Source organism: Danio rerio, chromosome 17 (genome assembly GCF_049306965.1).
Source record: "Danio rerio strain Tuebingen ecotype United States chromosome 17, GRCz12tu, whole genome shotgun sequence".
NCBI lineage: Eukaryota > Metazoa > Chordata > Actinopteri > Cypriniformes > Danionidae > Danio > Danio rerio.
In genome coordinates this window covers 9,329,748-9,357,681 of record NC_133192.1, presented here as the reverse complement: position 1 = coordinate 9,357,681, position 27,934 = coordinate 9,329,748, and the positions used below count along the sequence as shown (strand labels likewise).

Genomic DNA, 27,934 nt, shown 5'->3' with positions numbered 1-27,934 from the left:
AGATTTCATCAAACTAATTAGATTTTATTTAGTGACTTAAAACCTACTGGGCACAGACATTCTAATGCTTTTCCAAGACACCCTTGAATTACATTTTGTAAATGTACATCAGAATAATTAAGCGATAAAGCACAGTTAAAGCCTCACATTCCACATAATTTAAACCGGGCCCGAATAACCCAGTACAAAGTGGCTAGAAATAACTGCAACTGCAAATCATCAAAGCATACAACATCAAGAATAATCAAGAAGTGCTTAAAACATCAACCATATCAACACTACCCGACTCTGAACCACTGTTTGGCTTAAAACTGATGAAACTACTGGAAAACGCCGGAAAGTAAGCAACAACCGACAAATTAATTTGATGATTCATTGCAACAAATATTAAATATGTATGTAGAATATTAAATATTAATACAGAAAAATAAATATGTAACCAGTATGACTGAATATAATAAAATATGCCCCTTTATAGAAATCAAACTATGTCATTGGGGTTGAGCATTTAACAAAGGAATGCAGAATCGTATCAGCTTTCAGTTTCAATTAGATTTCATTCATTGCATAATATACAGTGTGTTAAATCTGATTTATATATTGATATAAGACATTTTTTGGCTAAATGCTTAATGCATACTATATATTTCGTGCTAAAGTGTCACGGATGATATGAGTACATTTTCAGTACATCTAACTACAGCACTTTTTGTCATGTCACTTACGTGACAATATATCTGAAAGTAATTAAAAAACTTTGATTTCTGTTAAGATTAAAAAGCAAAAATCATTCAAATAGGACAATATCAAGATACTGCAAGAACACAGTGTGCAAATAATGCAATATAACTAAGACATATTGTGAAGAAACATGTTAAATTGAGTTTTAAACCATAGAAATGCATTCATTATAGTGGCACAATTGGGAAAAATGAACTGGAATATATTATCTCTGCTGTCACTTCATGGAAGTGAGTCATGGGATGAAAATATTCAAACATAAGTTGATGCTTCTCCTTTATATAGATTTCATTGAGTTACTGACCACAAACGATAATCAAAAATCCATCATTTTACAAGCATTGTAAATAGGAAATTTAAATTTGGCACACGTATATCTCAAAAACAAAACAAAAGGAGGTGGGTTATCAAGAGAGGGAAGAACAAAAACAAATCCCATAACCTAACATCCATCTCAGTTTTTAGTACATTTAAAATCACACCATTGTATACCAAGGAAATACATGAAAAAACAATATAAGTAAGTTGAATAATATTCCATCAATACACACATACTTGTTTTCTCTCAGATGTGTACCACCATTCAGAAATCAGTTTGTACCTCTGTTAACAAAAGGGTACTTTAAAGCACTAAATCTATTGTCGGACCACCTGTGTGCGACTTGCACTGCCTGAGAGTGACCAGATCTCTCGGCTACTAACCGGCATTGCACAGACGTTATGGCAGCAGAGAGTGTAACATTTCTCACAAACTGCGATTAACAATAATCTCTTTTTCAGCCCATCCGTTCTCATGGACAAGATTTCTATTTAAGTCTCTGAGTGACATTGGCCAAGGCTACGGCAAATGCCTGTACTGCTGAGAATGGATACTGAAAGTCCAGGATGTATGCATTGCCGTCAATTCTGCCAAACTGCATTACCTGTAATAGAGAATCATGGGTTAGGTGAAAAAGCAATTGATTAAGATCAATAGAGCATGTTTGTTAAAGGGTTAAGGCTGATTTATACTTCTCCGTCAAGCGCACTTGTATGCTACAGTGCAGCCTATGTGTAGTCGCATAGCCCTCGCCAAGCTGTCGGTGACGCTGACGTGCACCTCTCAAAAAATGTAACTACACATCGCAACAATGCGTAGCGCAAGCTCTGTGACTGGTTGGCTTGGTAGCGCTGACGAGTTTGGGTGGACGTGAGAGCCGTGTGAGCCCGATGGAGCGAGTGTTTACAAGTGCCGAGTCCCGTGAAGGAGCTCCGGATGGAGACTGTTGTTTTGTGTTTATCTTATGGTTAAAGTTGTTGCACGTCTGCCAGTTCCCGCCTCAAAATAATCGAGTTTGAGCCACTTGTACATTGAAGTAGCGTTTAGAAAAATACAAAACACCAGCGAAGAAACTCAACAAAGAGGAAAATAAAAACCTACTGCCAGCTAGCGCTTCAGAAGTGTTATTGCAGAAGAACACACAGCCCACAGAAGTATAAATGCACGACTACGCACATTGTATGCGCCGTGGGTCACGCCGATCACTTGACGCAGAAGTATAAACCAGGCTTTAGTTCACACAAAACTTTCAAATCTGTTAATAATTACTCAGCCCTACGTCGTTTGTTCATCTTTGGAAGACAAATTAAGATATTTTACATGAAATCTAAGATCTCTCATCCTCCACAAACAGCAAGGGTCCTGATGTCCAGAAAAGGAATCAGAAACATTGTCAAAACAGTCCATGTGACTTCAGTGGACCAAGTGTTATCATACAAAACTCCAAGAACAATTTTGTGCACCACAAGCAAACATAACATTTTGGCAGTGCAACATCCAAGCAGGTGACACAGTGGCGCAGTAGGTAGTGCTGTCGCCTCACAGCAAGAAGGTCACTGGTTTGAGCATCGGCAGGGTCAGTTGGCGTTTCTGTGTGGAGTTTGCATGTTCTCCCTGCATTCGCGGGAGTTCTCTCTGGATGCTCCGGTTTCCCCCACAGTCGAAAGACATGTGGTACAGGTGAATTGGGTAGGCTAAATTGTCCGCAGTGTATGAGTGTGAATAAGTGTGTATGGATGTTTCCCAGAAATGGGTTGCAGCTGGAAGGGCATTCGCTGCGTAAAACATATCCTGGATAAGTTGGCGGTTCATTCCACTGTGGCGACCCCAGATTAATAAAGGGACTAAGCCAAAAAGAAAATGATTGAATGAATCAACATCCAAGTAACATTGCCCATTAGCTTAAAATTGTATGAAATAGGCCAGTGTTTCCCAACCTTGTTTCTAAAGGAACACCAAAAGTACACATTTTCAACCTCTTCCTATTCAAACACACCTCAATCAAATCATCAGAACATTAGAAGAGACTCCAAAACCTGAAATGAATGGATCAGATTCAGAGACATCCAAAATATTTACTGTTGGTGTGCCTCTAGGAACAGGATTGGGAAACACTGACAAACAAAGTAATTTTTACTGTTTTTTTGGGGCCCTTAACAGTTTCTTAGAGAACCACTGAAGCAACATGAACTCACCTTCGGCTTAGGCCCCGTTTACACTAGTGCGTTTTAGTTTGAAAACGCATAAGTTTTGCTACGGTTACGCCATCCGTCCACACTACGCCGGAGTTCTCGAGCGCCGAAAACGGAGCGTTTCGAAAACGCTGGAGAGGCCGTTTTCATTCTGAAACGCTGCTGCTCCGTCTCAGTGTGGATGATGGAAAACGAAGACATCTGAAAACGGAGGCGGGGCTGCCGACATTCGCCTCTCTGATTGGGGCTTTTCCTCAATATTAAGTAGCCTACAAACAGTTCAGTCCCGCATCTTCTCTGTGTAAGTTCAGACTTCGCAAGTTTGATCAAGGCTGCAGTCTCTTCTTCTCAGTTTGATATGGAAAACATACCAAGGACACGCGTCAATCTTCAAAGGGAACAGTGTACTTTATAACTTCATTCACATCACCCTGGCTACGTTGTTTCACTTTCTCAACAATAAAATGTAAACATGATATAAGGAACTGCCTATTTTCATTGTAATATTAACAACTAAACAGACAGCAGAAATGTTGAGGCGCCGTGCTGTATAAGATGAGCGTCATCTTCACTGTGTGAATAGTTCTAACAAAACGGAGCCAACAACTGCCTCCTTTCAATTTCAGTGAAAATACGAAACATCCCCTATCTTTTGCTGAATATCAGTTTTAATAATCGATAATGGCCATTATAAAAGTATAACATACAATAAGTTTATACACTATAGGAAATAAAGGCTAGCGATCAGTCAATATACAGAATGTACGTGGTTACATTAATCATTAACTTATCTTTGCGCTCAGCCAAAACACGTTACCTGAGAACAAGTAATAGATTCCAATGACCAAAGTCTGGGAATATGTCGTTAGATAAAGACAACAAGATGAATGAAAAGTCCCGTTTAATAAATATAGTGAGATTAGATCCAGCGGGAGATGCTTGATGAGAAGTCCGACTAGCAGAGCTCTCATCTGGGTAGATGGGCTGCAGCGCTTGCCAAAGAGTGTGTGTGTGGTCACGTGATGTGCGTTTTCAGCGTTTTGGTGTGGACGGAGAGCAGTTCAGAAACGCTGGGTAAAACGCGAGTGTGGACGCAGATCGTTTTCATTTAAAACGCCGTTTTAAAACTAAAACGCACTAGTGTAAACGGGGCCTTAGTCCCTGATTTATCAGTGTTCGCCACAGTGGAATGAATCGCCATTTTCTCAGGTGAATGTTTTATGCGGTGGATGCCCTTCCAGCCGCAACCCAGTACTGGTAAACACCCATACACTCTCCACGGACACACACACATCTATTCACTGTTCACCTATCCTGCATGTCTTTGAACTGTGGAGGAAACCAGAGCACCTGGGGGAAACCCATGCAAACACAAGGGCCACATGGACTGTTTTGACAATGTTTTGGTTTCTTTTCTGGACTTTGAACATCTCAAGACCATTGCTGTATATGGAGGATGAGAGAGCTCTTGGATTTCATCTAAAATATATTCATTTATGTTCCAAAGATGAACGAAGGTCTCAGTAGATTGAAACAACTTGAGGATGAGTAATTAATAACTGAATTTTCTTTGTGTCACAGATTATAAAACTTTTTTTCAAAGTTATTTCCAACACCCCAACCCCAAAAAAAAGATAATTAATAAAACTGTTTACCTGACGTCCATCAAGCTCAATCTGAAAGTTTTTGGCTGATTCTTGCGTTACCCGTCCTCCAAAGTCTAGCTGGTAAACCTGGGTGGCTTCATTCCACAATGGCTGCTTGTTGGCCATGACATAAACAAAGCCTTGGCTGCCAAGACTGCGATCCTCTCTCTCGTTAGCTTTGCGGCACTTGATTTCCTCAAGCTCGTTTGCTGTACGCAAATTCCGCTTGCTCTTCCAACCTTTCTTGCTGCTCTGACTTTGGTTCATTAATTCATCACCACTAATGAACAGCTCAGGCTCACTCTCTGAGCTGTCCTGGAACTCATTGGATGTCCTGCTTAGTTTCTTGGTCTTGTTTAGTGGCTCCTTCTGTCCTTTAGGCTTCTTTTTCTCCCTGCTGCCGAGTCTTGGGCTGGAGATCAGGGAATTGAAGTCAGAGAGAGTGCGACTCTCTTTTTTTGATTTACCTTCAGAGACTCCAGACATATTGGCCTCTTCTGCCCTACTGTCAAGCCTTTTACGACCCTTTTTGCTGAACCTCTCTGCTCCCTGTGGACTCTCATTGAGAGAGGATTGATCCTGAAAGCTTTCCCCAGATTCAGCAACCACTTCTGAGGTGCTCTGGAGGTTCAAGTGTTCGACAGGTGGAGGAGGAGGAGGGAGAGGAGGTGGAGGAGGAGGGGGTGGCGGAGGTGGAGGTGGTGGAGGCGGAGAGAGAACTGGTTTCTCTAGGGTCTGATGGGTCTTACTGGGGAGTGTGGCAGAATGGTCTGGCATGGGAGGACAAGTGCTGTAAGTGCTCCAAGGATGCAAGCTCATAGGATGCAACTGAAGGTTGTTGCAGGAACTAGTCCCTGGGTACATTGGTGGCAGAGTACAACAACCTAGATTGCTAACATTAGAGGGATAACCAGGGGGCAGGACTAAAGTTGAGTCTGGTTGGCTGAAAGGGCTAGATGCCACCATGTCATTCGGGCCACAAGTTTGTGCAGGACTCTGCAAAGGCTGAAGTGGAGGTCCACCATGCCCCACAACTGAAGGGTAGGGTGAAAGAGATAACTGATAGGGTGATGGGAGAGTCATAGAATTGGGACTGGGGGTATGCTTGGCTGAAAGAACAAAAGGTAGCCGTGCAATTTCCAAGTGCTGTGGCTGGCTAAGTATAAATGGTGGTGGCTTATGAGGTGGAGGTCCAGGCAATAAATTTTGCTCTTGAGGTATCCAGAGTTGTTCTGCTGCAGGAGAGTCCCATTGATAAGGCGGAGGTCGCTTAACTGTCAAGTTGACATCCCCTAGGGTTAAATGGCGCATTGATTTTTCAAGATGACACTGCTGACTTACTGTCTCATCTTCTGTAAAGGCAGAATTCACATAGACAGTTCTGTCTCTACTGTTGTCAGTGGGACTTAGGAGGTTATAGGAGGACTGAGATGCTAATGGCGAGGCACTTTTGGAGTGCACAATTATCGTGCTGTGTTGCGCTCCTTTGCCCGGTGGGAAGTCTTGCCTCACAACCGTTCCTCCAGCTATTCCACTGCTGTTAGTGCCACCACCAGTGACACTCACACTAGTGCTGCTGCTGTTACTGCTACACTGAGTGCATGTGTACAAAGCAGAGGGTATTCTCGGCTGATAAGACAGCGTGAGGGAGCCGTTCATTTTGGATTTTGTTGGTAGTGTCCTCACTGCATCCACCATTTGAGAAACCTTCAGAGACGGTTCCCTTCTATCTCGACGCAAAGTGGCATGAATCAAACTGCTGTCAATCCTTTGCGTAGGACTTCTGATTGTGTTCATCTGGTTGGATGTGTCTGGATATGGTGGTGGATCTCCACTTGGTATGGAATATCTAGGCACTGAGAGGCGACTAAGAGTTGCTGAGCTGTATGGCAACTGGACCTTTTTGTTTTCAGATGAAGTTACTTTCAGTGTAGCAGAGCTGCCCATTCCCTGCATCCCATAAGCATTTTGGTTTCTTAACAGCCGTCTTCTTGGACGACACACCTCTTCGACATTTCCACTGCTGTCAAATGTGGTGATTCTTTCATAACCCAATGGAGTTGGGTATTGTAGACTAATTGGGTGAAGAGAGAATTCGTCCTTAGTTAAACATGTATCTGTTGACAGCGTAGTGCCATTCTCATTGCTAACAAGAAGACCAGGAGGGGCTGTAGTAGGGATAGCAGCTGCAGCTGATACCACTGTACCGGGATAAGGTGGAGGCGGGTTTACCTTGCGCAACTGGATCTCAAGAGTGTCCATTTCAATGAATGACTGTGGTCGTGAAGGAACTTTTAGAGGGAGGACTTGTTCTCCTCTATCTGGTGGCTGGTCTGGATGAGGAATTTGAGGCATCAACTGTAAGTGATGGAGGGATAGAGTAGCATAGCCTGAAGGTGAAGGTTGGAGGGACATCTGCATTTTAAGCTGCTGCTGCATTTGTTGATGTTGTCTTTGCATTTGTTGATGCTGCATCTGTATTTGTTGATGTTGCTGCTGAAGCTGTTGCTGCTGCTGCCTCATCTCCAGAATTTGCTGTCGAATTTGTTGCTGCTGCTGTTGCATCTGTTGCTGCTGCTGCTGCATTTGCTCATGTTGGATCTGCAGCTGCTGCTGCTGCTGTTGAAACTGTTGTTGATGAATTTGTTGTTGTTGGTGTTGCAGTTGATGTTGTTGCATTTGCTGCTGATGCAGCTGCTGTTGGTGTTGTTGCAACTGCTGTTGATGCTGCTGTTGCAGTTGTTGGTGTTGTTGTTGTAGTTGTTGATGCTGTTGATGTTGCTGTTGTAATTGTTGATGTTGTTGTTGCAGTTGCAGTTGCTGTTGATGCTGCTGCTGAAGTTGTTGTTGTTGATGCTGCTGTTGTAGTTGCTGTTGTTGATGCTGTTGTTGCAGTTGTTGTTGATGCTGTTGTTGCAGTTGCTGTTGATGCTGCTGTTGCAGTTGATGCTGTTGTTGCAGCTGTTGTTGATGCTGCTGTTGCAGTTGTTGATGTTGTGGTGTTTGCAATTGCTGCTGATGTTGCATGTGTTGCTGTTGCAGCGACTGTTGATGCAGCTGCTGCGGCTGATGCTGCAATTTCAGATGATGTTGTTGTGGTTGTAATTGCTGTTGATGCTTTGACTGTTGATGGTCTTGTGGTTGCTGACGTTGTTGGTGGGGTGGTTGTGGCAGATGATGTGGAGGGGGAGGAAGAGTTCCACTCAAAATGTTATTCATTTCCAGTCCACTGAATATCACCTGTCCAGGGTTGGAGTATCTGGTTGGCACAGTGTACTGTGCTGTAACAGTATCCTGACTGTGCTCAGATACTGTTGCATTAGCCGCCGCTGCTGTTGCTGCTGCTGCTGTTGCTGCCGCTGCTGCTGCTGCCGCTGCTGCAGTTGCCGCCGCTGCAGTTGCAGTAGGATTGGTAAGGACATCAAGCTGTATGTTCTGGTTGGCTAGTAGAGACTGCACAAGGCCTATGCTCTGAGTAGGTGACATGGCTTGAGCAGGGCTGTGAATTGGGGCAATGGGGATATTAACTGTGCAAGAAGGATTGTCGGCTGACACTCCAGAAGGTCCCATAACTAGAAATAATCATATGCATCTTGAGAAAAATTCTTTACGTGTCTATGATTTCTTGTTTTAGTTGCACAGAAAAGTCTTACCAGGTAAATCATCTTCATCCTCACTGAACACATTGGGGTTGAAAACTGGCAGGCTCATGAAGTCCAGGGAAATTTTACGCACTTCAGGCAAATAGATGGTCATCTGACGAGGTTGCAGGTGCAGCAAACTAGTTTTATAAATAACTGACACATCATGCAACAATGTCAAAACAGGTTTTAAAAACATTTGTTTTTTTAAATTATTTTTAAAAATACAAAACATAACTATTTACCTGCTCCCAGGTTAGCTGGCAAAAAAGAGGCAAGACCCACTATTTTAAACTTTGTCCCCCAGATGTTAGACGTGACCTGGGCCAAGTAATTATGCTGCAAAGCACATTAATGTTAGCTATAAACAGTGTTCGAATTCGGTTTACTGTCATTTGTCTTCTGCAAAGCAGGAGCTTTAAGAAAATGAGGTGTCTGCTGAGGCCATGGTGTAGAAATGTGACAAAATTTTTTACACAGTTATCTTATCCACAGCGGCAATACAAACACATTCCATATCCATTTTAGTCAAGGAGATTAAATTTAAAACATATTGTACCTCACTAAAACCATCAACTGGAAATTCTCTTCGAGTGAGACTCGGAGACCGAAGTGGAGGCTTCTTTGGTAATCTAGGCGACCTAGACATTTCTTGAGATGTTTGGGCAAGTTTTGGAGACTTCCTTGATTCCATATTAATTCTAGAAATTTAAAACAAATATATATAAAAAACAATTAGGTATTTGCATTTGTTTAGTCAAGACTAAAACCCTTTTAATTTTCAGAAATTTGCTGTATTGTATTTTTGCAAAGTTGTGATGAAATAAATATTTATGTTAAGTTTCAGGCACCCTGTAATGTAGTATGAATGTTATATTCAACAGTACCTTATATGTTTAGAGTACCTAGGAAGCTTAGGAGACCTGTTTCCTCTGGAAAGTTTGGGCGACTTTCGCCCAACCCACTCATCACTCAGCTCAATATCACTAGAGTCTGAGCAGTTACAGCTGTCAGTCATATAGGAGATCATGCCATTTACACAGACCTCATCTGAAAGACAAGATTACATCAAATTTAAGATGTGTTCCATAAAAATTTACCTATTGTATGCTTATATTTTTTAACATTTAAAAAACCCCAGAACATGAGAACAACGTTATATGCTGTATTTTGCTGACTTATGTACTTACATTACATTGTCCCAAATGTTTTAAAGAATAATAAAATCCACAAAAATTAGCAATTTTAACTAGTAATGCTGTGTTCACACCAGACACAGAAGTAGTGTCAAGCGCAAGTGATTTACATGTTAAGTCAATGCAAAGGTGCGAATAGACATCCTGCAGTGCGATAAGCGTGAATGGTGCGGCGCGAATTGTGCGATTTGCGTGTTTGACTTGCTTAACGCATGAACCGATTGAGTTAGAAAATATGAACTTCAGCGGACATTCGAGCCGCATCAACCAATTAGGAACTTCCTCTTGTAGGGGCGTGAATATGACGTAGCGCCTGTTGTTGGTGACCCGGGGGAAAATCATTCTGCACACACCGACAACAGTTCATCAAACTGGGCTCGGCTCAGTCAGAAGCACCGCTGAATGCTTCCATCATCCAGGTTAAGTTTCTGGAGGAGTTTATGAGCTCACAGAGCACTTCTGAAAGGATCTAGTGGACTTAGACACTGCTCCAAACGAATCAACGCTGTTTTTCAGCCTTCATAAAGCACATAAACACAGTTACTTTCTCAATAAAATCAATGTTAGCCATTTAGCCACGAAGCTAGAGTCACCAGGCAGACAGAAGCCCTGCCCATCGCGCAAATCTGTGTCTGTTGTGAAATGAATTTGATGCGCGAATGAAGCAGATTTTCATGCACGAACGAAGCGAGTAAACTTAAATGTTCACGCCTCTATTTACATGCGAATAGTGCAATTTATTTGCGCTTTCCGGGACTGGTATGAACACAGCATAAGATGAAGCGTATGCTGTGTGTTCATGCTAATGACATCACACATCTTCAATTTCAGTTTGGTTTTATAAAAAACCAGGAAAACATAAGACACTTTAATATGTTGTGTATTGTTTTATACTGCACAGAGCAGCATTATAACAGAAGCATAAAATGTATTTAGTCTGATAAAACAGTGCTGCTTCTTTTGAACTTCTGAACCAGAAGTGCTGGTCTTTGGCATGATAAAAGTTCTGCTGCTTTCATGCTGTCACGCTTGTCTCTCATCAGCAATTGCTTCAGTGTTTCTTTCGTATCTCTTTAACAGCTTTCTGCCTTACTCTGCTTCATACTACCATGATAATAAGGGTTGAATACTTTAGCTCATCCATCAACATGACTTCTGCAGGCGTCCCATAGGATGTAATGAAAACAACAACTTCCATGATTCCACACTCAGTCACAGCGTCATCAAACTACGCCATTGTTTGTTGTGAATACGCTGCCTCTAGTGGCTTAAATTACATACTGTGCCTTTAAAATGCAATAAAGCCTAAAAAGGCCATACTTGTACCTGCTTTGCCATCCATTTTTGGGTCCATAATGACAAACTCAGGTCGCAGTTTGCTGATGCGACGGCCCTTGAGAATAGGCACCAGACCTCCGAGGTGTTCCAGATAGAGGGTATAACAGGGGCCTCCAGCCTCAGGGTTTTCCTCTGAACGCTTCATAGTGCAGTGCAATCGTTCGTTCCCTGCTGTGGGATAGCTCACAAAGTCTCTAATGTTGTTCGGATCAGGAATGGGGGGCTTGATAGATAAAAGATCATACATTAATGCATATATCTGCATACATTTAACAGGACTTCACTTGCTTTTTCTGTACCTTGATGGTTGGAATGAATGCAGTGGTGACGTAGGAGCAGAGGAGTGAAGGCATGTTCAGTTTTCCAACATCTCTCTCCTCTTTCAGAGCACTGGCAATGCCCTGCTGGCACAGGAGCTGCAGGCTGGCCACACGGTGCTCCACACGCACCACATACAGGGCTGGTCCACAGGCCAGAAACAACCGCGAGTCCCTGTGACCCCAGCAGATAGTGGTGATGGGCCTCTAAATATAAAAGACATATTGTTTAAGTTAAATATAGGATATCAGTTATGGGTGGCTTGTATAGGTGAAGTCAGAATTATTAGTCTTCCTGTATGTTTTTCCCCAATTTCTGTTTAACGGAAAGAAGTTTTTTTTCAACACATTTTTAAACATAATAGTTTTAATAACTCATTTCTAATAACTGATTTATTTTATCTTTGCCATGATGACTTACCATACTATTTTACTAGATGTCTTTCAAGATACTATTATTCAGCTTAAAGTGCGATTTAAAGGCCTGCCTACAGTAGGTTAATTAGGTTTATCAGGTAAGTCATTGTAAAACGATGGTTTGTTCTGTAAACAATCTGAAAAAAGGGCTTAAGAGGGCTAATAATATTGACCTTAAATGGCTAAAAAAAATTAAAACTGCTTTTATTCTAGTCGAAATACAAAAAAATAAAACATTCTTCAGAAGAAAAAATATAATAGGAAATACTGTGAAAAATTCCTTGATCTGTTAAACGTTATTTGGGAAATAATTGAAAAAGAAATGCAAAATACACAGGACGGCTAATAATTTGGACTTCATGATGTCAAAATGCAAATATCAATATGTAATTACAAATACGTAATTGAGTTATTGTGTCATTTTTAGATTGTGTTGCTTTACCACTTGATGCAAAACCAGTAATTTACTACAGTCTTCAGAAATCATTATAATATGCTAATTTGGTGCTCATAAAATATTAGTCAGGATTCTTTGGAAAGTATATGCTTTTGAAATATAAAAGTTTGTAGCATATTTAAAAAAAGTCTGTAATTTACCGTGATTAATTGAATGCAAGGCTACAAGTTGGCGCAGTGGGTAGCACGTTCGCCTTACAGCAAGGCTTGTGGTTCGAGCCTCAGCTGGGTCAGTTGGCGTTTCTGTGTGGAGTTTGCATGTTCTTCCACAGTCATTCCTGGTTATTCGACCAAATTATTAATTCATTTTCCTTCGGCTTAGTCCCTTTATTTATCAGGGGTCGCCACAGCGGAATGAATCGCCAACTTATCCAGCATGTTTTACACAGCGGATGCCCTTCAAGCTGCAGCCCAGTACTGGGAAACATCCATACACACTCATTCACACACAAACACTACAGCCAATTTTGTTTATTCAATTCACCTATAGCGCATGTCTTTGGACTGTGGGGGAAACTGGAGCACCCGGCCAACATGGGGAGAACATGCAAACTCCACACAAAAATTCCATTTGACCCAGCTAGGACTTGAACCAGCGACCTTCTTGCTGTGAATCATCAGTGCTAACCACTGAGCCACTGTGCTGCCTAAAAGGATTATTCACCCAGACAATCAAATTCCCTCACTCACCCTGTGGTGTCAAACCTTTATAAGTTTCTTTTGTTCTGTTGAATACACAAAAGGTATTTTGAAGAATGTTGGAAACCTGTGACATCTACAGCAGGAATAAAATAATATCAGTCAGTGGCTTTCGGTTTTCAAAATTCTTCAAAATATCTTTTGTTTTCAACATAAGAAAGAAACTCAAACAGGTTTGGAACAAGTGAAGGATGAGTAAACGATGACATAATTAAAAAAATTTGGGTGAACTAACCCTTTAATTATTCAAAATTTTGGTAACCTAAATATACTTGACATGTTAAAAACGCTGACTGGTCTGATGAGAGAAGTCCCAGCTCACTTGGGCTGGAGTTTCTAAAGTGTATATATGTTCTCCTTGGACATTGTAAAACTTGACAAGGGCGTTCCTCATTAAAGAGTCAGTGGGCAGCCCATGTCTCTCCATCCCAGCCACGGCCAGCAGATCTCCCTGAGAGCACCACTGCACCTCCACATCTGAAAACACACACATTACAGCTCATAGTAACAATCAGAATAGTGTAGCATTCGATCTGTGCAATCACATCGCTTTAATAAACAAGTCAAGGTTAATTTTACTGTATTATATTATAGGCAGGAAGTTTTAACTGTACTTTAAAATGATGATTTGTGGAATTAGAGAAATTAAAAGCATGCAATTGATGTGTGCAATTAATTTGGAAAATAACGGCATTCCTGTTAATGATAATTGAGTGCCTGTAACAACAAAATAAGTTTAACTTGTTCCAAAAACAGCAGTGTTTTACCTTTCAGTCCTGAGCGGATAATGTTAGGTGAAAGGTCATCGTAGTTGTTCATCAAACTGATATCTCCTGATATGAAGCTGACCGTGAGCAGTGGTTTCAGATTTTGAACTTCAAAACAAAACAAAAAAGTTGGTATTACAGGTAATACTTAGAAAGAGAAATACACATCACAGCATCCCTTCCAGCTAGCGGCCAGACGCCCTTCCAGCTGGTTCATTAATGGAACCATTAACAACCATGGTGAATTCGTTGAGTGAACTGGTAAGTTAAATTGTCCGTAGATTATGTGTGAATGCAAAAGTGTATGGGTGTTTCCCAGTGTTGGGTTACGGCTGGAAGGGCACCCGCTGCGTAATTGTATTAATTTTCCTTCGGCTTAGTACCTCATTAATCAGGGGTCGCCACAGCGGAATGAACCACGCAATATTCCAGCATATGTTTTACGCAGCGGATGCTCTTCCAGCTGCAACTCAGTACCGGGAGACACCCATACACTCTCGCATTCACACACCCCTCATACAGTACAGCCAGTTTATCCAATTCACCTACAGCGCATGTCTTTGGACTGTGGGGGGAACTGGAGCACCCAAGAAACACTCAACACAGAAATGCCAACTGACCCACCCGGGACTTGAACCAGCGACATTCTTGCTGTGAGGCGACATTGCTAACTACTAAGCCAACATCCTGCCATGTCAAGAATTTTAAGTATATAATATAATGTTACACTGGAGAGTGTGTTTTCTGTAAATCTAATGTATGGAAAACAATTAAAGATTTAAAACCTCTTAATCTTAGGCCCCGTTTACACTAGTGCGATTTAGTTTAAAAAAGGGGTTTTAGATCAAAAACGATCCGCATCCATACTAGCGTTTCACCTAGCGTTTCAGAACATATTTCCATCCACACTACGCCACCAAGTTGTATATCACGTGACCACACACACACTCTGGGCAAGCGCGAATGGCACTTAGTTATTGTTAGTGAACAAACGCTGGTTGAACAATGAACGCGATGGCAAAAAAAGCAAGAGAGGTATTTTTGTGGACAGACGACGAGGTCGAGTTGTTACTAAAAGTAACAAATACATAACTGCACAATGGCGCCTAAAACAGACAATAGTGCAAACAACGCTCCCATTTCTGTGTCCGTGTTGTTGTTTACAGTGAAGGCTGGTCTGCTGTCTTCCGGTAGCGTTAAAGCTATGCGTTTTAGTCATGTGATAGGGGCTTGACGAATAAGGGAAGGATACGCAATGACACAAAAGCCCCAATCAGGTAGTGAATCTCAGCAGCCCGTCTTCGATTTTCAGATGTCTCCGTTTTTCCCCATCCACACTGAGACGGAGCAGCAGCGTTTTAGAATGAAAACGGCCCCTCCAGCATTTCCAAAACGTTCAGTTTTCGGCGCTGAAAACTCCGGCATAGTGTGGACAGATTTCGTAACTGTAGCAAAACTAAAATGCATTAGTGTAAACGGGGCCTTAGACCTGACTATAAGCTATAAAAAATTTGAATTCATCGTTATGATTTCTGCAAAGCCCTGAACCCCTGTAAAGAAAACCTCACTACACAACCATCCCAAACTAAATGTGCCTCACACAGTTGAGTAGGTTTGCTAAACCACCAGTAAAAAAACACACTCTTTCATTTAATTCATTCATTCATTTTCTTATCGGCTTAGTCCCTTCATTAATCCAGGGTCGCCAAAGCGGATTGACCCGCTAACTTATCCAGCAAGTTTTTACGCAGCAGATGCCCTTCCAGCAGCAACCCATCTCTTGGAAACATCTACACACACATTCACACACACACTCATACACTATAGACAACATAGCCTACCCAATTCACCTGTACCGAATGTCTTTGGACTGTGGGGGAAACCGGAGCACCCGGAGGAAACCCACGCGAACGCAGGGAGAATATGCAAACTCCACAAAGAAACGTCAACTGAGCCGGCGCTCAAACCAGCGACCCAGCGACCTTCTTGCTGTGAGGCGACAGCACTACCAACAGCGCCACTGCCTCACCCTCTTACATTTCTATGACACTGAATCCAGCACCAGCTTTGCACATTTGCACCAGACCCTTTCTTACAATCAGCACAACAACAACAAAAAAAACACTGTGCATTCATAAAGTGTGTTTTACACAGGTGAGTGGGCTTGCCAAACCATCCGAAGAAACACTCTTCTCTATCTCTCTAAAAAAACACTCCCCCTCCTTACTCTAGCACTTAATTCCCTACTGAAAAAACCAGCTTAAACCAGCCTAGGCTGGTTGGCTGGTTTTAGCTGGTCAACCAGGCTGGTTTTAGAGGGGTTTTGGCCATTTCCAGGCTGGTTTCCAGCCATTTCCAGCCTGGTCTTAGCTGGACAGGCTGGGAGATGACCAGCTAAAACCAGCTTGACCAGCCTAGCCAGGCTGGGAGCCCAGCCAAAACCAGCTATGTCCAGCTTAAACCAAGCTGGTCAAGCTGGTTTAAGCTGAATTTAGCTGGTCATTTTCCAGCCTGACCAGCTAAGACCAGGCTGGAAATGGCTGGAAACCAGCCTGGAAATGGCCAAAACCCCTCTAAAACCAGCCAACCAGCCTAGGCTGGTTTAAGCTGGATTTTTCAGCAGGGTTTTCTGAGCACAAAGAGTACTTCTTGTGTGTATTGCCTCTTCTTAGTCAATAACTGAATGCCTTGCTTTGGACAAAATCATCTGCTAAATGACTGTATGTAAATGTAAATCCGTTTTAAAACGTAGTGTGTTGTGACTGAGATGCACTATATAAAGACATTTGACTTTAATGAGTGTACCGTGAGCTGGCGTCTGGTCATCAGAGTCAGTGTCGCTCTCGGTGCTGTCCTCCACCAGAAAGTTCGGGCAGTTCCAGGACATGCTGACAATGCCATCTGACTCATGCAGCAGAACATGGGCAAGCATACGGCCGTGGCAGTCCATCACTATCACTTGCCCGTCTGCCGTTCCAAAAAGCACCTAGGGAGATTAAACGAATGCAAACACCAAATTAGGGAAAAGCAGGCAACAGTCCAAGTCACTTCACCACTAGCTAACAGCCTGCTGACAATAAATACTGCTTGAAGACAAAATTATTAGCCCTCCTGTGAAACTTTGGTCTTTTTCAAAAATGGCTGTTTATTGTAGAGATTTTATCCATAAGATTTTAAACATAATAGCTTTAATAACTCATTTATAATAACTGATTTCTTTTGTCTTAGCCATGATGGCAGTTCATAATATTATACTAGATACTAGTATTCAGTTTAAAATTACATTTAAAGGTGTTTGCCCTGTGCACTAACACAGCCAGCCACAAGAACAGTTTTTCCCCAGGCCATTTTCCAATTGAACCACCTTTAATTACCTCATGTGCACATTAAACTCAGTATACAGAATAAAATCAATGCTATTGTTATTTATTCATGTTCTTTTTTATATTTATGCCTACTGTTTTTTTTATATGTAAGTTTGCCTTGCCTTTGCCTTGCACTATGTTTGTACTTTTTGTATTGTCTGTACTGGGAGAGAGGGAAGGACAGAATTGGGAAAAGCCCACGAGCCGGGATTCTAGCTCTGGACGCCCGGAGCAATGTCGATGCTCTAACCCACAGGTGTTTCAAACTCAGTTCCAAAAGGGCCGCAGCTCTGCACAGTTTAGTTCCAACCCTAATTAAACACACCTGATCAAACTAATTGAGTCCTTCAGGCTTGTTTGAAACCTACAGGTAAGTGTGTTGGAGCAGGGTTGGAACTAAACTGTGCAGGGCTTCGGCCCTCCAGGAATTGAGTTTGACACCCCTGCTCTAACCACTTTTTAATGCGATGTGTTTTTATATAGAGCATTTATCGTGTATGGCCAAAAGCAAAATCATGGGGGGGGGGGGGGGGGGTGGTGCACTCCACACCATCACCAGTGTGCAACATCAACTTGGATGATGTGACATCGGCCACATGACAATGGCCCCTTTCACACATATAGACCTTTCTGGAACATTGCTAGTAAAGGTCTGTATGTGTGAACAGGCCCTTTTTGAAAATACCGGTAAATTTGTTCTGGGAATTTTCTGGAAAGAGAACAGCAACTTAGTTTTCCCAGGTCTCCCATCTGGGTACTGACCAGGCTCAGCTCTGCTTAGCTTCAGTGAGTAACCGGTCTTAGGTTGCAGGGTGATATGGCTGTGGCTATAAAAAATATGCCACAGCCATATCAATCTGCAGCCCAAGACCGGTTACTCACTTAAGCTAAGCAGGGCTGAGCCTGGTCAGTACCTGGATGGGAGACCACTAGGGAACACTAGGTTGCTGTTGGATGTGGTGTTAGTGAGGCCAGCAGGGGGCGCTCAACCTGTGGTCTGCGTGAGTCCTAATGCCCCAGTAAAAGTGAAGGGGACACTATACTGTCAGTGGGCGCCGTCTTTCGGATGAGACGTTAAACCGAGGTCCTGACTCTCTGTGGTCATTAAAAATCCCATGGCACTTCTCATGAAAGAGCAGGGGTGTAACCCCGGTGTCCTGGCCAAAGTCCCTCTATTGGCCCTTACAATCATGGCCTCCCAATCATCCCCTTCCACCGAGTTGGCTCTATCACTGTCTCTTCACTCCACCAATAGCTGGTGTGTGGTGAGCGCACTGGCGCCGTTGTCCTGTGGCTGCCGTCGCACCATCCAAGTGGATGCTGCACACTGGTGGTGGTGTGGAGAGACCCCCCCCCCATGATTGTGAAGCGCTTTGGGTGTATGACCATACACAATAAATGCATTATATAAATACACATTACATTACATTACATTACATTACAAATACATGCCGACCAAAATATAATTTCTTTTAAGAGTTATTTTTTTTCCATTTTGCCTTTATATGATAGGACAGTAGGATGAGTGAGGATTCAGTAGAAAGTCAAGTGCGAAGATTTAAGGATTCAGTAGAAAGTGAAATGGGACAGAGGGGGACAGAATCAGGAAAGGCCAACGAGGTGGGATTCGAACTTGGGACAGCCAGAGCACTGTTGTGCTTTATGTCAATGCTCAAACTCCTTGGCCATGGATGACCAAACTTATTCCTGGTGGTCTGGTGTCCAGCAGATTTTAGCTCCAACCCTAATCAAACACACTTGAATAAGATAATTAAGGTCTTACTAGGTATACTTGAAACATCCATGCAGATGTGTTGAGGCAAGTTGGAGCTAAACCCTGCAGGGTTTTTTCAGATTTATTTTTGGCTTTTTGCCAATATTTGATGGAACCGTGTGATGAAAGGAAGTCAAATAAGAGAACTAGAGGATCGGAAAAGGTCCATGAGCCAGGTTTCGAACTTGGGATGCCTAGAGCTGTCACGATCACCAGCGATCTAACCACCAGAGATCCCTGGAAAACATGCACACTCACATGAACTACAATCCTGCCTCATAATGGACTACAAAACCCAGTCATGCACCACACACACACTCACAACCAGTTTCAAATCCTGACTGATTACACTCTCACAGCTGATGCTGCTCAATGACTGATTACACACACATATATTCGACTCACTTTGAAACACTCATTGCTGAGTCTTGTGTTTTGTTTGTGACACTACAATGCGTTTTCCTTTGTCTTGCTCTGCTTTGTTTTTACATTCTCGCCTCGTTTATTTGTTTATTCCTGTCTGCTGCCTGCCTCTGACCATCTGCTACGATTCTGGCTTGCCTGTATACATGTTTGCCCCTGTGTTGACCATTGCTTGCCTGACCATTCTAATAAACCTGCATTTGGATCCGCACTCCTGTTGTCAGCGTCACTTCACTGTTACAAGAGTGATGTCGACGCTCTAACCACTGGGCTATCGTGCCAACCAAAATATAAATTCCTAAGGAGGCAAATAATGTCAGTCTTCAAAAAAATCCTCCAAAAGAAATAGAAGAAATGTATAATAGTAAATACTGTGAAAATGTCCTTGTTCGGTTAAACATCACTTGTGAATTTTTTTTAAAAACAACTTTAATTTCATTTGGAGAACTAATAACTTCACCATCTCTCTTTTTTTAAGAAGCCACACTGAAAGCGTTACCTGCTGGTCATCGGGGGTCCAGATTCCACAGGTGATTTGACTCTCCAGATTGATCTCAGATGACCAGTGTCTTTGACCGCTGACTGAGCCCACCAGCACAAAACCGTCTCTGTAGGCGATTAAGGCCTGGGTGCCATCATGGGACCAGGTGAAGTCACTCACCTAGAAGACAAATCATCATTTGTTCATTACTTTCCTACCAGAATTTGTTTATATTGCAAAATAATATTTGTAATTAGTTTGAGTTTCATTAATAAACATTCAACATGTGCATCCGATAGCTCCGCCCCTTCTGCTACGTGAGCAAACCTGCGGTCGTTGAGTGTGTGAAGTGTCCATCATTACACACTTCATTTTAGCGGCTGAATGAGTGCATCATCCGGGTATTTAAAGTGCACTTATTATTTTTAGAGTTTTCAGTGTGTAAACACTACTTACATTATTTATACTACAAAATGGCGTTGAATAGTGCATAAGTATGCGATTAACCATAAAGGCAACCTGGGTTGCTGAAATATAATTGGCTAAAGTGGCATTGGGCGGGTTAAAAGTACCAAAACAAAGACAGACGTTCTGGCCCATTTTCAAAGAATATCTGACTTCAGCATTATATTTCAGATAAACAAGAATGTTCACACGGCATGTCTCTTAAATATCTGCAAATATATTATGGTATTTTTTATGCTTTAGCGGAGTCAAAAACTTGCATACAGTACCTTTAATTAAAATTATGTAATGCCAATTATGTAGGTGTTAATATGAATATCACAGCATGTCTTGTATTCATACACTGACAAATCCGTATGTGTTGAAGTGGAGTTTTTCGTGTACTTGAAAGGAAATTTTGTATCAAAATGAATGATTTTTCTGATCACTAATTCATCCAAGACTGCAACACTCCCCAAGAAAGTGTTTTTCCTCTAAAATATGGAAAATATTAGATAATATACTGCAGCTTTTATTTATGAAAACAACATTTTGTACATGAACTGCAAATTAAAGGGTTAACTAATGGGTTAACTTTTAGTAGTAACCAAAACTGATGCTGATATAGAAGTCAATGGGCCCTATCATATGCGTGGCGCAGTAGTCTTTTGGTAGTTTCAGCTTGGCGCAAGAGTTGTTTTGAGGCTTTGCGCTACGCTGTTTAAATAGCAAATGCATTAGCGCTCAGATGTGCGCCCATAGGCGTTCTGGTCTAAAAAGGAAGGCGTTCTGAGGCGGACCGCTGGCGCGTTGCTATTTTGAGAAACTATAATAGATTTTTCATTAGACCAAAACTAACCCGGTCTAAACTCCGGCGCAGAGTTGCGCCTCGCTTACACACTGCTTAATACGCACAAGAGAGCAATAGGCAAAGATCTTTACATATGAAAAAATTTAAATATTAAGGGAATATATATAGGATATAATAAAAATAGATATAGGATATAAATATAAAGGATTAAAAATTACAAGACATTATTTTCTAGCCTACATAAATATGAAAAACCACTGCTTTTATGTCTTCTTCATCTCGGGAGGCTTTTTCAGTTAATTCATAACAATTTGCTTTTGTATAATGTTATTATTATTAGCAGTATTATTTATTATATCCATATTTATGTTTGTTTGATTAAAAACAAGCTTAGATTTGCCCACCTGTCAGGTTTTAGACCATATGGGGCACAGCATGTGTTTTAGGATATAACTCATGTTTTTGAGCACATTTTGCTATTATTATTTATTTATTCGTTTGCTGGAAATTAGACCTGAATTTAGAAATAGTTTTGAAACAAATATTTGAGCTTAACAAACGCAATTAATTATTTATAGACTAACTGATGTCTGTGCATAAAGGTTTCCCTATCCAAGAGCGAAAGTGAAAGTGATCCATTATCTCTCATTCTCACGCAGTAGATGCTCTGTTTAACAGTTTTCTGTTAAAAAAACTGTCATCTGTTAACTGTTTGCTATTGAAATGCTCAGTTTTTCCAGTTAGACTTACTTTGCGTCCTGTAAATAGCGAACGCGCTCTTGGCGCGACGCAGCTGGCTCTTAAAGGTAATGGGAGATGAGACTCTAATTGGTTTATTCTCAAAACACACCTATAACTCATTAAGAAAATAAACTCAACCCTTTTAGACCATGCGGCATGGCGCAAAGCGGATTTTCCCGTCCTTAAATTAGCAAAAATGCGTTCTGACACGCCCTGAAAGCGTTTGCGCCCTGCGTTTTGCGCTCTGCGCATGGACCGTCAAAATAGAGCCCTATATCAGTATGACTCAGAGTTAATTCAACTTTAGTAGATTTTTTAGTTTTATCATATTGAGTATGTTTACATCGACACCAATAATCAGATTTTATAAATATCAACATTAATAAAATTCAGATCGAACACATTGTAAGTTCATCAATCTTGGACGCTCATTCAGCATAGATAAATATAAAAAAAGCTTAAATAGTAAAATACCTGAGCACCTCTGTCATTGACCAGCTCTACAGACCATCTTCCTTCATACTGGATCCACACAAATATCCCTCCCTCCATATCACACGTTGCCAGCTTCTGAAACGGTTCATTCCACCTAACAAGGACGACCTGTGCAAAAACCATGGGAGTTTTGTAGGAGTGCATGTTACTTATGAACAGGATAGCAAATTTAACTAAACATCAGCTAAACAAAAACTATCAAGAAGACGCAAACTCACCTCACTGTTGTGACCCCGTAAATTGAAGTTGATTCTCTGCGGGGTGTTTCTGTCTCTCCTGCAGTGACTGGACGTGAAGGTCACTCCCACAACACCTCTGGCGTTCCCGGTGGCCAGCCAGCCTTCCTCATAGTAGCGTCTCCTGCACACCGGCTTCTCCTTCTCACTTTTAGGAACCCGTCCTTTCCATGAGAGGCAGAGGATGTTGGAGTCACTGCAGAGGACCGGACCATGCTCCACCGCAGCCAACATCCCTACAGACTGACCAGACTGTTGGTGAAGATGGAGACTGAGTGTTAATGAAGGAATATTTAAAGTTTGCACAAACCGGAAGCTGCGACTGTTTATTTTTCTGTATTGTGATGCAGTTCCTCAAGAAACAGAATATTAAATGAGTAAACTGTGGGCGTGGCTTGTTTTTTTGTACTGCAAGCTGATTGGATGTTGTAAAGTAGGCATTTCATTCTAAAAGAGCTATTACAACCTAACAGACTCCTCCTCCTCCTCACCTCTTTTTTTTTGTCAAAACTGACAGCTGAAGGGGCGTGGTTAAGAATGTTAGCCACGCCCAATACCTCAGACAGACGTAATCTGAAAATTTAACTGAAAACAAACAGAAAGTGCATTCTCAGATTTCAATTAAAGATTACACGTTTTTTTTCTTAATGACATGCAGATTAATTATTCATCCTAAAAAATAGCAAGGACTGCGTTTACATGGACATCAGTAATCAAATTATTTGCCTCAATCTGAATAAGACAATGACATAATTAAGGCGTTTATATGAGTTGTGTTTTGAAAGTTACTTTCATGATCTTGCTTTACATGTTATAGCACATCATTCGATTAACGTCATTAACGTCACGCTATCCACATTTTCTCTGGAGTTTTATGTAATTTCGAGCGTTTTATTTTTAGTTTGTCGACTATTACTGCAGTTTGGCACTTTCACTTTCACTTGGGAACATTTCATGCATGCCCCCTGTGACAAACGAGATATTGGATGTGAGTATGATGCTGGAAGAGCTTGTTTTATTAGAATTTGAAACTGCACGCCGCATGGAAAAAAAAAACCCTCTGCATTTCACTGTGTGTGTCTGTGGTCCTTCACTGACTTGGTAGGTGTAAATAATAGTGTCACACAGCCTTGTGTGTATAGGCTATCCTGTTGCAAAATGCGGTGAAAAGTCCTAAATGACAGTAATAGTTTGCGGTGTTTGTACAGCACTTCAATAATGTGACTAATATCGGCATACTCCACATCCTAATCCGATTTTTGTTTAGTTTGATTATGGCCTTATTTGGATTAAATTATTTAAAAATGTCTGTTTACATGGTAGACTCTAAATCAATATATTTTCTTAAACGTATTTCAAGAGTTCACACTAGCTCAGGGGTTCCCAAACTTTTCAGCCCGCGACCCCCAAAATGACAATGCCAGTGACACGTGACCCCCAATATTCTCTGAGGTGGTGGTTATAAACACAGAAACCTTGTATGCAATGATGCGCACAAACACACCAATAGACCCAAGTCTATTCTTTGTTTTTTTTATGTATGTCAGTGCTGTAAATGGGCTAGAAAGTTTAACCTGGTGTTACAAAATCTGCTGCATCTGACAGTATTGCTGTGTCTTTAGTATAATGTAATTACCCGAGAAGTCGCAATCCAGTAGAACTAGTAACTAAAAGCTACTATAGTAACTATATAGTTTATAGTAACTATAAACGACTATTTTTTTTCTCTTCAGTAGGTTATTGATAAAATACAGTAAGTCTTAAGGTTTAATAAAAATGTATTGATTTTTGAAAATCACCAGGCGACCCCCCTTCATTGTCCCGCGACCCATCGGGGGGTCCCGACCCCCACTTTGAGAACCTCTGCACTAGCTGATGATTGATTATAAAGCTTGTTTGTCCTGCTGTCCTGGGAGAGAGCCCTGAGCTCATAAGATTCTCGAGCCCGAGGCTCCCTCCCATTTGCAAGGCGAGCGGGGAGTTTGAGCTAAGGTAGATCTCAAGAACTCCCCTGCTGTAGTAGCAAATGAACAGATAGTGGTTGCTCTTAAGACATAACTACTTACTAGGAGCATGTCTATGGTGCTGATTTTGATTAGTCAATAACTTAAGTTGCATGTTTTTGGACAGTGGGAAGAAAACCAGGGAACCCGGGGGACCATCTTGACCCTGCTCTCTAGTATCTGACCCGCTCCCTTCAAGATTTGCTTTTCATTTGATGCGCTTGAGCTCAACCACTCTCACTGGCTAAGCGGTGATAAAGACGAATCTCTATTGGCTGTTTTTTAAAAGAGAGAAGCTACTCTATGTCCCACCCTCTCTTTAGGTTTCAGTTGAGATTACGTCAAACATCAAATAAAAATATACACATTTCAAAGCACTTCATAGGAAGTAATGCGACATTTTCTTTTCGGCTTAGTCCCTCTTATAATCTGGGGTCGCCACAGCGGAATGAACCACCAACTTATCCACCACATGTTTTAAGCAGTGGATGCCCTTTCAGCCGCAACCCAACACTGGGAAACACCCACTTACTCTTGCATACACTCACATACACTACGGCCAATTTAGCTTACCCAATTCACCAATAGCACATGTCTTTGAACTTCGGGGGAAACGGGAGAACTCCACACAGAACGCCAACTGACCCAGCCGAGGCTCGAACCAGCGACCTTCTTGCTGTGAGGTGACAGCACTACCTACTGCACCACCGCATCGCCCGTCATCATCCATAAATATATAAATTACAATATATATATATGGATATGGATTTACTGAAGTTCACTTAAAGATGGCTATTTTCTATCAGTTTAAAATGTAAAAGAAATATTAAGACATGTATATCAATTTTAAATCTATCAACGTGTATGAAATAATAATTATCTATAACTTATTTATATTAATTTACTGATGCTAGTGGCACATATATTACACTCGTTACATATAAATACAAGTTATGTGACAAATACAACGTATATCATGAACTGTATCAAGTAATACCATAAAATATGCAGAAAATATGACTTTTAGATGTAATATGACGTAAGTGTCCTCTTTTTTACACTACCAAAACAATTTATCTTTATCTATTCTATCTCTAAAATAATCTACAGCTGTAGTAAATACATATTTCCCTTCATGTGTATCAGAATACAAAACGTGTGGCGACCCCAGATTAATAAAGGGACAAAACCGAAAAGAAAATGAATGAAATAATAGTTGTCACGACTTGTTTATATTAATTTACTGATGCTAGTGGCACACACAGGTAAAGTTAGAATTATTAGAAGATTTTTTTCAACACATTTCTAATCATAATAGTTTTAATAACTAATTTATAATAACTGATTTATTTTATCTTTGCCATGATGACTGTAAATAATATTTGACTTGATATTTTTCAAGACACTTCTATACAGCTTAAAGTGGCATTTAAAGGCTTAACTAGGTTAATTAGGTTAACTAGTCAGGTAAGGGTAATTAGGCAAGTTCAATAACTATAACGATGGTTTGTTCTGTAGATCATCGGAAACAAATATTGCTTAAAGGGGCTAATAATTTTATCCTTAAAATGTTGTTTAAAAAATTAAAAACTGCTTTTATTCTAGCCGAAATAAAACAAATAAGACTTTCTCCAGAAAAAAAATATATTATCAGACATACTGTGAAAATTTCCTTGCTCTGTTAAACATCATATCAGAAATATTTAAAAAAGAAAAAAATCAAAGGAGGGCTAATAATTATGACTTCAACTGTATATTATACACTTACATATAAATACAAGTTATTTCACAAATACAAAATATATCATGAACTGTATCAAGTAGTACCATAAAATATGCATAAAATAGTCATAGAATAATTGCAATTATTAATTACGTTATGTGACAAATACAACACATTTCATAAACTGTCTCATTAATACCATAAAATAGTCAGAATTTAAAAAATTATGACTTTTAGATGGATTAATTCTGTATCATCCATTCCATTTGACATTAATCTACAACTGTAATATATATATATATATATATATATATATATATATATATATATATATATATATATATATATATATTTCTTTTCATGCATATCAGAATACAAATTTGAAAAACACTCACCTCTTCATAGTCCCTGGACATTATTAGTCCGAATCCGGTCTTTGAAGGAGTGCTCCATTTTGCTTGCTTATTCAAAAAATGTGCAGTAAAACGAGAGCAATGTCTGACTGCAGATGTGTCTTAAGAAAGAGCGTGTCTAAAATCAGGCCATTATTGTCTGTGACCACAGCACAGCACGAGCAATACAGCCTATCCTATTTTTATTCAACAAAATAATCAAATGTCAAGGCCCGCTGTAGCTTTCCCTCAGTCACCATACAAAACCAGCCTTCAGCAGTCCAAGCATTTCTAGGCAAAAAAAAAAAAAAAGAGAAACACACATATAAATGTATGAGTTTAAGATGTAGCACTGAAACAGTCGTGTGTCTTACAAAGCCACCGTTGAGGCGAGCTCTGCATGCAGAATCATTTAAAGACATTTAATTTCTCTGTCTGCACCCACACTTGAGTTGACATTGATCCCCCCCGTGACGTCACAGGACGTTCAAAGACCCCTGCAATTCATGCTTTATACACAGATGAACGCTAGAGGAATTGTGCATCGAAGCATATGTCCAAAAAAGGCATGCAAAAGAGATACAGGAGAAAAAAAAATCTGCACAACTAAAGGATGAGGCAGCTCGCAGGCGTCATGGCAACAGGGATGTGATGATGGCTGAATTTTAATGACACCCAGCCTGAGACTTCTTCATCACTGCATTTAATCTCATCTCTGACATAAACAGTTCTCAACAGAGCATCATATTGATAAAATATATAGGAAATATCCTGTGTTTAGAGTACAATACAATCAATATTGAAAAATAAAATAGGTATACAGGGATGCCAGATCCTAAGACTCATAAATATACTAATATAAGAATTGTGTCAGGTAATAAATGTATTTAAACTAGATGCAGTAAATAATAATGAATAAATCCATCAACTATGGTTGCCACCTACACTCGTGATATAACTGCACAACCATCACGAATACAGCATTGACTATTGTTGTGATATTCCAACGAAATCGGATGAAAACAACGTGAGCTAAGGATTAAATAACTCAGCTGAGTAATAACATACAAATTCATTTCTAGCAGCAAACTCACCTCTACCAACTCGCTCTCAATGCGTCTAAATGGTTGCCAGATTCTCGCAGTGGATTTTCACCCCCGCTGAACATTAAAGGCACGAAGAGGGATGCTGTATTGTGGCGCAAAATAATCCTTGAAGGAGGGATTTTTTGGCAATCGAAGGCAACCCGCGCTCTGACGGAATGGTGCTGTTGATCACGTGACTGTCAACCACATACAGATAGTACACACACACAAA

At 40.8% G+C, this 27,934-nt stretch overlaps 1 protein-coding gene across 3 annotated transcripts; it reads right to left on the bottom strand.

Annotated features, from left to right (window-relative positions):
• Nucleotides 1-3: 3 nt before the first annotated feature.
• On the bottom strand, nucleotides 4-27,759 carry tulp4b (TUB like protein 4b). Of its 3 annotated transcripts, none has more exons than XM_068214523.2 (16): nucleotides 27,563-27,759; nucleotides 26,621-26,908; nucleotides 22,482-22,751; nucleotides 22,243-22,371; nucleotides 19,791-19,952; nucleotides 16,535-16,715; nucleotides 13,730-13,837; nucleotides 13,285-13,439; nucleotides 11,373-11,597; nucleotides 11,062-11,296; nucleotides 9,427-9,589; nucleotides 9,099-9,240; nucleotides 8,785-8,878; nucleotides 8,552-8,695; nucleotides 4,908-8,470; nucleotides 4-1,664 (listed from the first exon to the last, which is right to left on the bottom strand). In XM_068214523.2, exons 2-16 carry the CDS (start codon nucleotides 26,639-26,641, stop codon nucleotides 1,548-1,550), a joined length of 5,709 nt encoding a protein of 1,902 aa, XP_068070624.1. In that variant the 5' UTR covers nucleotides 26,642-26,908; nucleotides 27,563-27,759; the 3' UTR covers nucleotides 4-1,547. The 3 variants fall into 3 exon arrangements, with proteins under 3 accessions (XP_068070624.1, XP_068070623.1, XP_068070625.1); XM_068214522.2 differs by having other exon boundaries at nucleotides 27,712-27,759; XM_068214524.2 differs by having other exon boundaries at nucleotides 9,445-9,589; nucleotides 27,712-27,759.
• Nucleotides 27,760-27,934: the final 175 nt, after the last annotated feature.

Excerpts from the sequence above, each read along its gene's own strand:
- tulp4b (XM_068214523.2), bottom strand. The coding sequence starts at position 26,641 with ATGTCCAGGGACTATGAAGAG. Across the intron at positions 13,838-16,534 it reads TGACCAGACGCCAGCTCACG|TTCAAAATCTGAAACCACTG; the intron begins GTACACTCATTA and ends TTTGTTTTGAAG. Across the intron at positions 8,879-9,098 it reads CAGTTGATGGTTTTAGTGAG|CATAATTACTTGGCCCAGGT; the intron begins GTACAATATGTT and ends TGTGCTTTGCAG.